The 14,379-nt window shown below is 39.1% G+C and overlaps 1 protein-coding gene across 5 annotated transcripts; it reads left to right on the top strand.

Moving 5' to 3' along the window:
• Positions 1 to 341: 341 nt before the first annotated feature.
• NECAP1 (NECAP endocytosis associated 1) lies at positions 342 to 13,768 on the top strand. 5 transcript variants are annotated; one of them, XR_002825741.1, is made up of 9 exons: positions 372 to 503; positions 5,339 to 5,439; positions 5,598 to 5,702; positions 6,374 to 6,455; positions 7,278 to 7,386; positions 7,467 to 7,650; positions 9,314 to 9,416; positions 9,742 to 9,863; positions 13,583 to 13,768. XR_002825741.1 is itself a non-coding variant. In XM_004387250.3 (8 exons), the coding sequence occupies exons 1-8, from the start codon at positions 409 to 411 to the stop codon at positions 9,788 to 9,790; spliced, it is 828 nt and encodes a 275-aa protein (XP_004387307.1). In that variant the 5' UTR covers positions 342 to 408; the 3' UTR covers positions 9,791 to 13,768. The 5 variants fall into 5 exon arrangements, 2 of the variants coding, with proteins under 2 accessions (XP_004387307.1, XP_023597297.1); XR_002825740.1 differs by having other exon boundaries at positions 10,779 to 13,768; XM_004387250.3 differs by having other exon boundaries at positions 342 to 503; positions 9,742 to 13,768.
• Positions 13,769 to 14,379: the final 611 nt, after the last annotated feature.

The following is a 14,379-nucleotide window of genomic DNA, read 5'->3' as shown; positions in this document are numbered from 1 at the left end:
ACTCTTTTCCTGCCAGGAAATTACGGTTAAGATGTGACTCTTGCAGGAAGAAAACTCGCCAGGTTTCAAGACGGTCCCCAGGCTCCCGGGCCACCGCAGGCACCTGTCGGGAGCAAGATGGCGTTTTCCCTCATCGCCTCTCGGGATAAGAGTTACGCAGGAAGATGTGAGTCACGCAGGAAGCGGGCATCTTTGCCATTATTCAAGATGGTGTGGAGTGCAGCCTCATCACTTCCAGGTTTCAATATGACCTCTCCAACAGCGGCACCGAAGAGGTTAATCTCAGGAGGAAGATAAACTAGCGCGGAAGTGGCGTAACCGGAAGTTGTCTTGTAGCGCTACTCCTCGCCCCCGTGGACTGCCCCCGGTCTACACCCCGCCCCCAGTGGGGCGCAGAGCTGAGCCAAGATGGCGGCCGAGTCGGAGTACGAGTCAGTCCTCTGTGTGAAGCCGGACGTCAGTGTCTACCGGATTCCACCTCGGGCCTCCAATCGCGGCTACAGGTACTAACCCTGAGACTCTGCCGCACACACTTAACCCTGTTGGAGATGACAATTTCTTCTTCCGGTAGCACGCTGCCCGTTCCTATCTCCTGCCACCTCTGGGTTGTCATCCTGGTAGCGTCCCTACCTGGGTCGTCATCGTCCGGTTCCCCTGGCCCCCTGCCACTTTGGACTGTTGCTATCCTCGTCTTCGCCGCCTGTTTTATTACCATCCTGCTTCCTCCCACCGCCCCCTCCCCAAGTGCCCCCCCGCTTCACTCTTCTGCTCCTTATTTATTCACGTCCAGTCGTGCTTGCTCCGTCGCCAGTCACCTTACGTTCGCTTTTCTTTGCGTCCTTAAGCTTGTCACCCTCATCCTCCTTCACACACACACCCACCCACCCTAATACCTGAGGCACACTTGTGGGTAATCAATGTGTTGTTGGTCTCTCTGGATGATCTATCTTTTGTACTGTTAGTCTCGTCACCAAATGTCGTGCACTCTTCGATTTTTCGTTCAGCTGTTCTCCCAGTGGGCAACGATTATGATCATAATTTTTCCAATAGTTGTTCATTTTGTTTCTTTTTATCATATTTTCATGACGATGGTATAGTATTTTCTGCCATCCTTCGCCCTCTCTCGTTTACTCTCCTCTTCTATAGCTTTTCCCTCGAGAGTTAATGCAGCATTTTCTCTGTAGGCCCTAGCTAACCATCTTGTAATCCAGTGACTATGGAGCCTGAGGATGCTGTACGATGTCATAGACTTGAAAGAGCACTCACTGGGTTACATGCTAAAAGATATGGATATGAGCCCTGGCCACTTATCAGCTGTATTGATTTTGGACAAATTTCTTAACCTTTCCAAGCCTCAGTTTTTTTCATCTGTAAAATAGAGAAAAAAAAATTAATGATAATAAAACATGCTCTACTTATGTACCTCACAGCGTTTTTAGAAGGTTAAATGAAATCATAAAATGGATGTGGAAGAATTTGGGAAACTCTAAAGCAATATGTAAAATATGAGATACTATTCTTATTCTTCTCTGACTCCAGGTCACCATCATTATTTCTCTCTTGGGATGTTTCATTACCTTGGTTGAAAAGTTATCTTCTTTTTATGTTCATTATTTTGCCTCCTTACCAGAAGGCTCATTCATCGTGAATCAGTATCTGTGCTTCCCAACCTGTGCACTAGACTGTATGGGATGTACATTTTGGCAGAGAGATAGTCCTACTTTTAAAAAGCTTTCAATCACACCCCGAATTGACCATCAATAAGAATCTACATGCTTTTTTGCTGGTAATCATGGGAACTGTATAAAAGTGTGACTCACCTTAGACATCATCTTCTTTGGGAAGCCCTCCTTAAACCCTTCCATTCTGGCTTAGGTATGCTCTCTGTGTGCTTGCATAACACCCTACATTTGTCTCTATCATAGCATTCTTCATTCTGTATTGTAGATCGATTGTTTTGTCACCTCTTTTCCCAGACTAGACTGTGAATAACTTGAGGTCTTTTTAACTTTATATTCCTTATGTCTGGCATATAAGTGGGCACTCTGTAAATGTTGAGTGAAAGAAAAATTTAGTAAATTACACAGATAAACCTAATCACATAAATTGGCATTGATTAAACCATTAAATAAGTTAAAATAGCATATGACTTCCAGTTTTAGGGATTAAAAGACTTTCTAAAGAATATGATTGATACACATTGAAGTAGGGTGCTAGTCTTTTTTCTTTACTTCAAGGTTTTTTTTTTTTTTTTTTTTAAAACACGTTCCTTGTTTCACCCATCTGCATGCTTTACCTTCACTTCTTAGGTTACGCACAGTCTTTTTTTCTCATGTCACTTAACTGCACTGAGCTATCAAAGCAATTTCTTCGTTTACTCTTTTTTCCATTATCCTTCTGTGTTTTACATACTTAATATTGACATTTCTTATCCTCCAGGAGACATTTTATCATTAACTACTCTTAGTGTAATGAGTGAAGAGAGCAGAACTAAGTTTGAATCTCGGTTCTGTCATTTGTTTGCTGGGTTACCTTTGTCAGATCACTTAACGTTTGAACTTTAGTTTTCTCACCTGCAAAAATGGGAATACTAATCTTTGCCTTACAAGATTCTCTCACTTAATATTCACGACAATGGGCATAGTGCCTGGCACATAACAGATGCTTGGTAAATGCTACTTTTCTTTTTGTCTGCATAATCTTTCTTGTTGTTTACCAGAACCCATTCTACTTTATGAGCATCATCATAATCTTTTCTTTTGTTTACCGGAACCCATTTTACTTTATGAGCATGATCTATTCTTTAGTTTACCATTAAAAGATAAACAGGGCTTTTTAGCAAGAGGAAAAATCCTTCCTTTGAATGATTAATAAGATCAGCGGGAATAAATGTCTTTGATTACCTCGGTACGCTGCTCTTCCCAGACTTTCACTGATCAGGTCTGAACTATAAGAAGGAAAATGTAGGCTTATGAGAAACTTATAAATGAGTATAAAATGGTTTCTCAACCTATAATGCTGACTTGTTAATCATCACTACTCTTCTTTCCTAGCCAAATCAACGTTAAACTATAGTGTGTTTTAATATAATGAAAAGAATCCTGGACTTGGGGTTAGAAGGCCTGAGTTTGAATTTAGTTATCATTACTTCCTGTGTTATTGTCTTTTTCTTCTTTCAAAAAAATAGAGATGATAAAAAACTCCCTACCTATTTCACACGCCACTGTAAAGGGTTTAATTAAATGTACATGTGAAATCTTGTGTGATCATAAGAATGATTTATATAGATAAGAAAAGCTTTATTGCTAAGGTGTATAGAAGTTTGTAGGTCAGTTTAGAGTATTGTCAGAAGACCAGAAAAACCAAGAGTTCTGAAGAATGGAGCTCAGGTCTTGGGGTGGGAGAGGAACTAGACCCATGGCTGAGGGAAACTACTACCATGAATATCCATTTCTTTACAGAGAATGTGTTAAATGTTGGTTAGTAGACACACAAAGATAAGTAACACAGGTATGCTTGTTTTTAATATTTTAGTAGTCTATTTATACTTATGTCTAGTTCTTGGTGGTCTGACTAACATATAAGTCACAACTCGTGTTAGAAAATGTAATAGACCAGGGACCTCTTGAGCACTGTAATCCAGATTAGATTCAGGTATTTGAGGATGTTGAGGGCAGGGTATCAAGAAGGAAGGACATGAGAGGGGTTTATTTTACAGATCCTGTTCAAGACCTGTTCTAATTTTCATTTTTCCTCCTTTTTGCCCTTTGCTTACTATCTTGTTATACTCACTCTTCTTCAGATATATCTCATCTTACTGTTTTAACTTGTAGCTATTAGTCTTCAGGTTCATAGGGGTTGAGTTATTAATCACTTTTACTTTGTGCTGCCCTTTCCACATTCTTGCAAAATAAAATCACAAATGAAATGTTTTGTAAAATCTCTTAATTTAAATAGTATCTTGAATTGCATTCAAATTCATTTATAACAGATTATAAATATTCAGTATTTTCTAATGTTTCCATGGACATTTGTATCTCCAGTCTAGAAATCGTTCTTGAATTCCCGACTCATACATTCAACTGGCTACTCTAAATCTCCTCTTGAATGCCCACTAAACACCTCAAACAACATATCCAAACTGATCTGATCTTTCTTCCCAGACATAGTCTACCTTCCTCATCTCAATTATTGACAACTCTTTTTCTGAGGCTAAAAACCATGGAGTCATCTTTGACTTACTTCTTTTTCTTATATCCCACATCTAGTCCATTAGAAAATCCTATTGGCTTTACCTTAAAAATACCCAGAATTTAGCTGCTTCTGCTGCTGCCATCATTCTCTTGGATTACTACAATAGTCTCTAGAATGAATCCCCCTGCTTCAGCCTTTATCTTCCTACACTTTATTCCCAATAGCAGCCAAAGTGTATTTTTTTTAATATAAAGGAGATCACATCACACCTCTGCTTAAAACCCTGTAATAGCTCATCTCTCATTCAGAATAGCCTGTAGGGCCTTGCTGTCCCTCAAACATACCAGGCATCCCCTCAGCTTAGCACCTTTGCACTACCTGTTCCCTATGCTGGAATGCTCTTCCTGCAGATAGCTACATAGGTAACTTTCTCACTTCACATTTTTGCTAACATTTCACCTTCTTAATGAGGCCTATCTGCCACTCTCTTAAATGCTGCAACGTATTCACTCTCCCACTGACCCCCTAGCCTCCCCTTATCTGCCTCTACTTTTTTAACTTTAGTACTTCGCTTTCTAAGATATTACATATTTTACTTATATATTATGTTTCTTTTTTGTTGTCTACTATTAAAATATAAGCTACTCAAGGGCAGGAATCTTTCTTTTGTTTGCTGTTGTATCCCAAGCACCTAGAACAGTGCCTGTGACATAATAAACACTCTGTAAATATTAAAAGAACAATAGTGATACGTTTAGGGTTTTGGTAAGGCTTTTGTTATCTAGGACATTTCAGTTAGTAGACTTTGTTGTTACCTGATCAGTAAAGTACTATTATATGGAATGTTATCTGCGTATGAAAGTAACATCATAATAAGACATATTAATGTTTTTATTGCTTTGATTTGAATTTGTACATGTTTTTATTGATACTTATAAATGCTGTAGTTTAGTACTTGTTTTGACTGTTATGTAACAAGGCATCTATGTAGAGGCAATCATAAGTTATACTTGTTGATTATTTTCATTGATAGAATAAGCAGTTCAGGAGAGGGAAAAATAAATATTGCAGGTGATTCTGGATGGGCTTTAGTATATTAATGACATGGATCTGAGGACTTAGGCTTCCCATTTTCTTATCCTAGGGCATCTGACTGGAAATTAGACCAGCCGGATTGGACTGGTCGCCTACGAATCACTTCAAAAGGGAAGATTGCCTATATCAAACTTGAGGATAAAGTTTCAGGTAATCTGTGCAGTTGACCTCTTAACATATTAAGGATATTGGTTTTGGTGTACTTTTATAGTGCCTTTCACGTTGGGGACTGGAATGGAAGTATTTTTGAATTGGAGTTCTAGATTTTTGCTTCCTTTGCTCAAAAATGTCTTTTTCTCATCTGTCAGGGGAGCTCTTTGCTCAGGCACCAGTGGAACAATATCCTGGCATTGCTGTGGAGACGGTGACAGATTCCAGCCGGTACTTTGTAATCCGGATCCAGGATGGCACTGGTAAGGGATCTGGGATTTTGAAGGGGATGAGTTAGAAGAATAGTCAGTGAACTATCACTGAAAGTGTGTCCCTATCACATTTATCTTACTTCAGTTTACTAATTTTTTTTCTTCAAAGTTATAGTTACTAAAGGAGAAAGATTAGCGTGTTATTAGTAATAGATATAAACACAAGTTCAAGACGTAGCAATTAGTGGGTAGACTTAATGAAATCAAAATGCATATCTAATAAAAAAGTTAACACATTTTTTTCTCCTCTGTATTTGTGGTGGTTGTTTTTGGTGGGACTATCTTGGTTACCTGTTTCTGTGGCAGCAGTTCTCCAACTTTTCTTCATTGTCTCTATAATAGAAGCCAGCAAACTTTTTCTGTAAAGGGCCAGATAGTAAATATTTTAGGCTTGTGGGCTAAATAGCCCCTGCTGTTGTCATGCAAAAGCAGCCATAGATAATATGTAAACAAATTAGTGTGACTATGTTCCAATAAAACTTTACTTACAAGAACAAGCTATGACACGTTTGGCCTTTGAGGTATAGTTTGCTGACTACTGGTCTGTGAGAAAGTATTACACGTTCACAGACTATATCTAGTTAGGGTAACTGTTTTGTTTTCATTGGGCAGAAATTGTTTTGGGGCCACTTCCTGTTTGAGTATTCTCGTCTTTTTCACAGGGCGTAGTGCTTTCATTGGCATTGGCTTCACAGATCGAGGTGATGCTTTTGACTTTAACGTCTCCTTGCAAGATCACTTCAAGTGAGTGAAGCTCTTTTTTACTTACCAAAACTGAATGGTTATGGAAAGCCTGCTTCTCAGATGAATAGGCACTATCTTTTTACCTCCTGATTTCTTTAATTGGTAAACTAGTTTATTATAAATATTGATATCCCCATTCATTTCTGGTTTCCTGCATTGTGTTTGTATCTTCTCAATGTTTCCTTATAGCCTGAAATATGTTTTAGATCCCTTGTATAATGGTTTGAGAGGATGCGTTTGTTTCTGCCTCTAGGGAATTTGCAGTTGATTTTGGTGGTAGAGGGAGGCATATAGTAACAACAGGGCTATATGTGAGACATGTGGGGAGTTATGTGCCAATTTTGTTACCTTATGTAGCTGATGATGTTTTGTGCCTATTGCCACATCTTTTCAGCCCACTCATTTTAGTGCAGCTGTGGTGGACAGAGTCTTACACGCTATCAATTTCCATCCTTAAGGGCAGGCATATCTGCCTTTCTGCTTTAGGACTCTCTGAAGCTATGGAGGGCCACTCAGCCAACCTAGGGATGCAACCTGGAAAGGCTGAGAATTAACACTCCCAGGGGCAGCCCTCATCATGGGGGATGGGAATTGATGGATAAATGCCTCCCCTTTGGAGGGACAAGTCTAATGTAGATTTTGTGTGGTAGCCCAGAGAACCCTAGGTGGGATTGAGCCCCAGTTGTCCTCTTTCTTCACTCTTCACACTCTCTCACTCTGCTTTCTGGGATTCCCTCTCAAGTAACTTAAGTATACGCAAATTTATGTCAGGCTCTGCTGTCAGGGAAATCCAAACTAAGATAATTTGCTGTTTTCCTGAAGGTGGGTAAAGCAGGAATCTGAGATTTCCAAAGAGTCTCAAGAAATGGATACACGTCCAAAGTTGGATCTGGGGTTTAAGGAAGGACAGACTATCAAATTGAGTATTGGGGTGAGTATGTTTTATTTTCTTTTTTCTTTTGTTTTCTTGTGTTCCTATAAGCCTGTGAGCTTCTTTTTTTTTTTTAATAGAGCATTACAACGAAGAAAGGAGGTGCTTCTAAGCCCAGGACTGCAGGGCCTGGGGGCCTAAGCTTACTTCCCCCCCCACCTGGAGGCAAAATCACTATTCCTCCTCCATCCTCTTCAGTTGCCATCAGCAATCATGTCACCCCACCACCTATTCCAAAGTCTAACCATGGAGGCAGTGATGCAGGTAAATCTCTCTAGTACCTCTAGCTTTGAGAAATCACATCTTACATTTTAATTGAGAAACACCTGTTTGCCAAGGGGAGCATTGAGGTTTTTGTTATGCTTCACGTCTGACTCAGAGACACTGGCACTGACAAAGTGATTCTGACAGCCTCTGGCAAAGGGTCAGAGCTTTTCTGGTGAACCGAGAGTCATGGTGTCTGGTAGGTGCTTTGGCAGAGAATGGGTGGAATTAGAAAGACAGTTTCCTTCATTGCACCATGGTTAGATGCTAGCAGGCCTGTGAGTCAGATGGACCTTGATGCCTGTCAGTCATGGCTCTCTTACTTTATATCTGAATAAGCTTGGTGACATTCCTTAAGTTCTTTGAGTTTCACTCAATTTCCTTATCTGTGTCACAGAGATGTAAAACTACCTCAGGATTGTGAAGATTAAAAGATGTGGCAACACCTGGTATAGTACTTGGAGCATAGTGGCCGTTCATTAAATGTTATTTCTTAATCCTTTCCATTTCTTCACAAGGGCAGTTGGGAGAAAAGGAGAAGACATCTAGGTTTGTGAATACACTTTCATTCTTCCTCACTGTTCTGTGGGAAAAAGAATAGATGTACTTATATCTTCCCATTTAAAAAATGAGAACATTAGAACTCAGAAAGGAGTGGGAATTTTCCTAAGATTAGACAACCAGATGTTAGAATCTGGGAGTTTTAACTCAGTGTATTGGACAATGATGATCATTCATAGAATTAATTATTGAGAATTGATATGTCTTTGTGAAATTTTTGAGATAAAAATGGTTATTGCCTACCTCTTTTGGTAAGTATTGCCAGAAGGTACAGGGGAGAGACTAGGTATCTAAGTGCCTTTTACTTTTGACACTATAATATTTTAAGTTTTTGTATTAAAATTTTTATTCTGAGATAATTTTTATTTTGAGATTCACATGCAATTATAAGAAATAATACAAACAGATCCCAAGTCTGCTTTACTCAGTTTCCCTCAGTGGTAATATCTTGCAACACTGTAGTAGAATATCACAGCCAGGAGATCGACATGATACAGTTCCCTGATCTACTCAGATTTCACCAATTTTGCATGTGCTTATTTTTGTGTGTGTGTGTGTGTGTGTGTGTGTGTGTGTGTGTATGTGTGTGTATTTATGTATTTAGTTCTATGCAGTTTTATTATGTGTAAGTTCATAGATCCACAACCACAGTCAGGGTATAGAACAGTTCCCATCACCACAAGGATCCCCATGTCTCCCTTTTATAATCATACCCACGTCCATCCTGGTCCCCCTTATCCCCATCTGTAACCCTTAGAAGCCACTAATCTGTTCTCCATCTCTATAACCTTGTCTTTTCAAGAATGTTATATAAATGGAATCATATAGTACGTAACCTTTTGGGATTGTCTGTTTCCACTCAGCATAATTCATCTTGCTGCATCTTTCAATAGTTTGTTCCTTTTTATTGCTGAGTAGGATTCCATGTTTGGATGTACTGCAGTGTGTTTAACCATTCACCCCTTGAAGGAGATCTGTATTGTTTCTGGTTTTGGCTATTATGTATAAAGATGCTGTGAACATTTGCCTGCAGGTTTTTGTTTGAGCTTAAGTTTTTGCTTCCAAGAATTTTATTATGTTTTCCCTCTTACCTTGTGTTCAGATATCCTTTTAGATTTGGATTCTCCTGCTCCTGTTATAACACCAGCACCAGCTCCAGTTTCTGCAAGCAATGACTTGTGGGGAGACTTTAGCACTGCATCCAGGTAATAGGCATAGTGAAACCAACATGCTATCAATCAGGGTATAGATGGTATGTCCATAGTCAAAGGAAATCTTTGACCTGGGAAGGCAGGTGATTTACAGATCTTACAGAGTCTGGCAGGAGTTCTAGGGAAGGAAGTGTAGGAGTTCTGGGGATGATGGGACAAGAAAGCTGTGGGACGAGGAATGAGTGGGATATTTCAGGCCTTGATAAGTGGAATTCCTGTGTATTCTGGGCAGTGATTTCTTGGAAACTATTAAGTAAAGAATGGAGTAGTTATGTTAAGATTGTGCTTTTACCTTTCTTTCTCTTCTCTTGTCTTGCAGCTCTGTTTCAAACCAGGCCCCACAACCATCCAACTGGGTCCAGTTCTGAACAGCATTGGCAGGACATTAAAGACAGACTTGAAGAAGAAAAATGACCTTGAGGGCACCAATCCGTGAGGGAGGTTAGAAACCCCTTCCCTCCCCAGAACCAAAATTACCGGACAATCTTTTTCATAGCTTCTCTGTTGCATTCAAGCTGTTTTATGTCACTTCCCTTTGTTGTTATTTGCTGTACAGCCAAGAGAGTATCTGCCATCCCTTGCTCACTACCAAGTTCAGGGAGTAGTGGGTCTTAAACCATACTTGGGGCTGACTATGCAGGGCTCAAAAGGCCAGGGTCTGTTTGAGGTGGAAGTGACCTCTAACATTTATAAAATTCTCCATCTTTTAAATTCTTTACTGAATCATCTCATGAACCCAGTGTGCCTCTTTGTGAAGCTCTATTTAACAATTTCAGGGAGACAAAAACCTTGAAACTTCTTCTTCATTAACCCAAGACTCTAAAAATGGACAGCCTGACTTTAGTGTTTACAAATTAAGAATTTTGATAGGGGAACATATGGAGAAAGACCTGTTCCCTGAGTCTCTGCTGTATATCCTTTAGGCTTATCCTGTTCAGTAAAAATCCACTGCTGGGTGCAGCCCCATCCCCCTCTTGTGTGTTTACATGTTCTTGCTACAATAAGAGAGTTGTGTTGGGAGCACCTACATGATTCTTTTCTGTTGGTTGAATAGTGCAACATCTTTGACCAGTGGGTGCCCCTCAGATGAAGGGGGTTCAAGGGGCTGTACTTTCCCAGTTGTATGCTAGAGAAGTATTTGTTTTCTTGCAGCTCCATCTAGTTGCTGCTTTTGAAGCACAGCTTTACTTTGTATTTGTCCCATTATTTGACCTAAAGTTGAAGAGTTTAGAGTTTTTAACTTCATCTGTAGAGCAGAGAGGTTGAAAGCACTTAACTCTTGTTTAATACCCACATTGCCTTGCTGCCTGGGTATCTGAGCCCTTTCCATAAACATTTCTTTTTCAATCCATCTAGCCCTTTGGTAGAATGCTGCTACTATATACATTGCCATTTATGAAAGAAGTTGAAGAGTCATAGCTTTAGCTGTGACAGGTTTGCCCAAGTGAAGGCTTTGATACTCATCACCCAGGACATCTCAAAAGCAAGTTGCTCTCCTACTATGTTCCTTTCCTGTGCCCCGCCATTCCTTATACAATGCTGTGAAGAGTGTTCCCCTTCTCAGATGAATGGACACTGTCTGTTTAGTTTATTAATGGGCAATTTTGAGGATGAAATGAAAAGATGTAATTTTTTCACTTAGCGTCTGTTTGGTTGTGTACACTCTGGTTGAAGGGAGATCTATCTAGTTTCAAAATATATTCTCTCTCCTGAACTTCCTTTTTATGTCTTTTCTAACTTTGGGTCCATTATTTTTTCATTGCCTATCCTTCCAGGCAGCTCTATTCTTGGCAGAGCCATGGCAGGACATTTTTAAATTCCAATAGAAAACACTAAGAAGAAATTCTACAGAATCACTAGTGACTAACTACTGGGAGCCTATTTTCTCAATCTTCCTCCATGTTGTGTTCTTTGTTTGTATTCTCAAGATGATAATATATTATGTATTTGAATTGCTGAAAATATTGAAAATGAAGTTTAAGATATATGTATATAAAGCGTATGCTGTATTGGTGCAATAATGGTAATTAAAAATATGGAAAAAGGTGATGTCTCTTTTACCTTTTAATTTGCTTATCTGATTACCTTTTTTTTAAAAAAATTTACCCAGTATAAATGGGCCAGTAGGTAGTTAAAGGTATTTCATATTTACTATTCCTTTTCAAGAAGTAGCTTCTAAGAAGTTGAGACTAGATCTCAGTGCTCAGGGTTCCAAACCCAGAGAACACCTAATTATTACAGAGATTGTATATGTTCATTATTTATTTGCTAGTATGGTTTGTTTCATTTGCTTCAACTCATCTTCATGATCTAGGCTACCTTCCACATCCCAGAATTGCACAACTGAGGAGGATCAGTGTAAGAGATAGAATTAAAGTCAGAGCCAAAGACTTTGAAAGCCAGAAAGGATCTTGGCATTCTCATTCAGTGATTGTCACAGGACATGATAAGAATAATATGGATTTTTTTTTTTTAAATCTTTTAAAGTAACACATACTAATCTCTCTAGAGAGTCTGATATACCTCCCTCTTTGCTCCGCTAGTGTAGGGCTTAGGTGTCTTCCCCAACAAAATAAGTAATTTCATATAATTGCTAAGGTTGTGAGGCACTGTCATAGATAGGAGTGTATCCTAAACCTCAGGTTTGTGGTTGGGGAAGAATACAGAGAATTCACTTTTCTAGCTCAACTTTGTCAATTATACATTGATACCTGCCTCTGATGCTGTACTGTAAGCCTTTATTACTGCTTACTTCCTTCATTCTGATAACTTTCTAGCTGTCTGCTGCTTCTGGCTTTCTTTGTTCCTATCCAGTTTATGTATTCCCACCAAAATAATCTCCCTAAAGCTAAGCCCTGCTCATACCCCTCGCTCTCGTACTCATTGCCTGTACTTGTTCACTTTTGCTTATAGAACAAAGTCCAAAGTACCATTCATTCTCAACTCTCAGTCTTCCCTTTCACTCAAAATATGCTCCAGAGTACTAGTCATTCTTCAAACATCATGCACTGAATGCTTGCTAAAACCCCCTTGCCTAGAATACCTTCCCTTCTATACCTGCTTGTTGAAATTCTTCTCATCGTGAAAGGTTAGCTCAGATAATACTGGATGAAATGTTTACCTATCCTCCCAGTCTGAAAGATGATCCCCCTTGTTTTGTTTGGCTAAGGAAATTCTCTCTCTTACTAGTTTGTAAGCTCTTTGAATATGAGACCCACGTCTTCATTTTTATCTACACACAGAACTTCACAAACACCTTTGTAGGGAGTAGATGGTCATTAAATACTTGTTGAATTAACAGTGCTTTCAGCAGAGACTAGAAATCAGTAAGTTGAGTGTTTTCCTTCTTTTGCTCATTCCTAGTTGGATTTTTCCTAAGTATATGACTTCAGTATTCATTATATACTTTGTAATAGTTGCTGAAAATCTCAGAGTCAGTCACAATATAAGAAGGCCAAGTAAGCAGGGGTGAAGACAAATTATACTCTGGTACATAGACCCTATGGCCTGAGAAGAGGAACACTAGGTGTTGTGTAGCACAGATGCTGATAAATTTGGTAGCTTACTGTCTTATTTTAATGCTCCAACTGGCTAAAATTACATTGTCCTTTGTTCGTGTTTAGTTACTTTTTTTCTGCCTATTTTTTTAAAACCATGTCTGTGATTTCCTCTTAACTGTAAATGAAGACAGTACATATGTTTTGTGACTGTAGAACTCATACTGAAGCACTCCTCCTCAGACACATTGTCTTGAGAAAGAAAGGAAAAAGGAAGAGTTATATTTTCTTGTAGGTCCTTAAGCCCTGGAGGGTGTACAAGCTTGCTTGTGATGGTTTTCACATCAATTTTATTGTCTGGCATCTACTTCAGAAATTTTCCAGAATTGTTGTTTTCAGTCCACTTTTGAAAGATGTCAAGATATGGGGGTAGATGTTTTTTTAAAAAAAAAACAAAAAACTGGCATACTTGAGTTGCCTGCATCTGAGCCAGGAGTAAAATTGTCCACTGTGATTTTACGTTCTGCCCCATAAATCTAAGAATAATGTCATACCATCAATTATAAAATACAGTGCATTAAGACCCACTATGGATGTTTTTGTTTGCTCTTTAATATTTTCTTTGTTATCATTATCTGTTCTCTGCCATTGCACTTATAACAGGAAAGAAATGTCATAGAAGCACTTTGTGTGGATGCTGCATCTGGCTGCGTATCAGCATGGGACCACTAGAGGGCGTGCTCCTGCTAGCAACTCCAGCACAACTGTCAGACATATTGCTCAGACTTCCTGGTGACAGGGGAGGCACTTAAAAAGTAATAAATAAATCAATGAGAATGTCCAGTGAAATTTCATCTATGGAGTCTAAATCTGTATCCCATCCAAAGTTTGCTGGGAATGTAGAAATAACAGCTGCTTTGGCAGGCAGAAAATGAGGTACAAAATGATACTTTCTTCAGACTTTAATAGTTAAATAAATATTTGAATGAGGAATATATTAATTATAATGACTCCCAGCCTCATCCATAATAGATGATTAAGAGGCAATAAAGAGTATGAGTCAGGAGCATGGATTTGGGAGGAGATAGATTGCCTTGGTGTAAAAACCTTTTTCCGTCACTTACTGGCTTTGTAACCTTGTAATGTTTCTTTCCCTCAGTTTCCTCATTTGCAAAACGAGGACAATGGTATCTACTTCATAGAGTTATTGTGAGGATAAAATAATATATGTAAAGTGCTTAGAAAAAAGCCTGGCATGTGGTAAGCTCCATGTAGGTATTGGCTACTGCTGTTACTGCTTCTGCTACCATTTCATTACTGCTATTCTAGCTATCAGGTTATATAATGAAATAGTAAATAGAAAGGTAAGATGATGGAGTTCCTTTTATGTTGCTCTGGAGATGAGGTAGTTGCCTGAGACTGGGGCATGGAGTAGGTTGTTGATAGGGGTGATAGAGGAG

This window comes from Trichechus manatus, unplaced genomic scaffold (assembly GCF_000243295.1).
Source record: "Trichechus manatus latirostris isolate Lorelei unplaced genomic scaffold, TriManLat1.0 scaffold00182, whole genome shotgun sequence".
NCBI classification, from domain to species: domain Eukaryota; kingdom Metazoa; phylum Chordata; class Mammalia; order Sirenia; family Trichechidae; genus Trichechus; species Trichechus manatus.
This window is presented reverse-complemented; position numbering and strand designations above follow the sequence as displayed.

Excerpts from the sequence above, each read along its gene's own strand:
- NECAP1 (XM_004387250.3), top strand. The coding sequence starts at position 409 with ATGGCGGCCGAGTCGGAGTACGAGTCAGTCCTCTGTGTGAAGCCGGAC. Across the intron at positions 7,387-7,466 it reads CTATCAAATTGAGTATTGGG|AGCATTACAACGAAGAAAGG; the intron begins GTGAGTATGTTT and ends TTTTTTTAATAG. Across the intron at positions 9,417-9,741 it reads GACTTTAGCACTGCATCCAG|CTCTGTTTCAAACCAGGCCC; the intron begins GTAATAGGCATA and ends CTTGTCTTGCAG.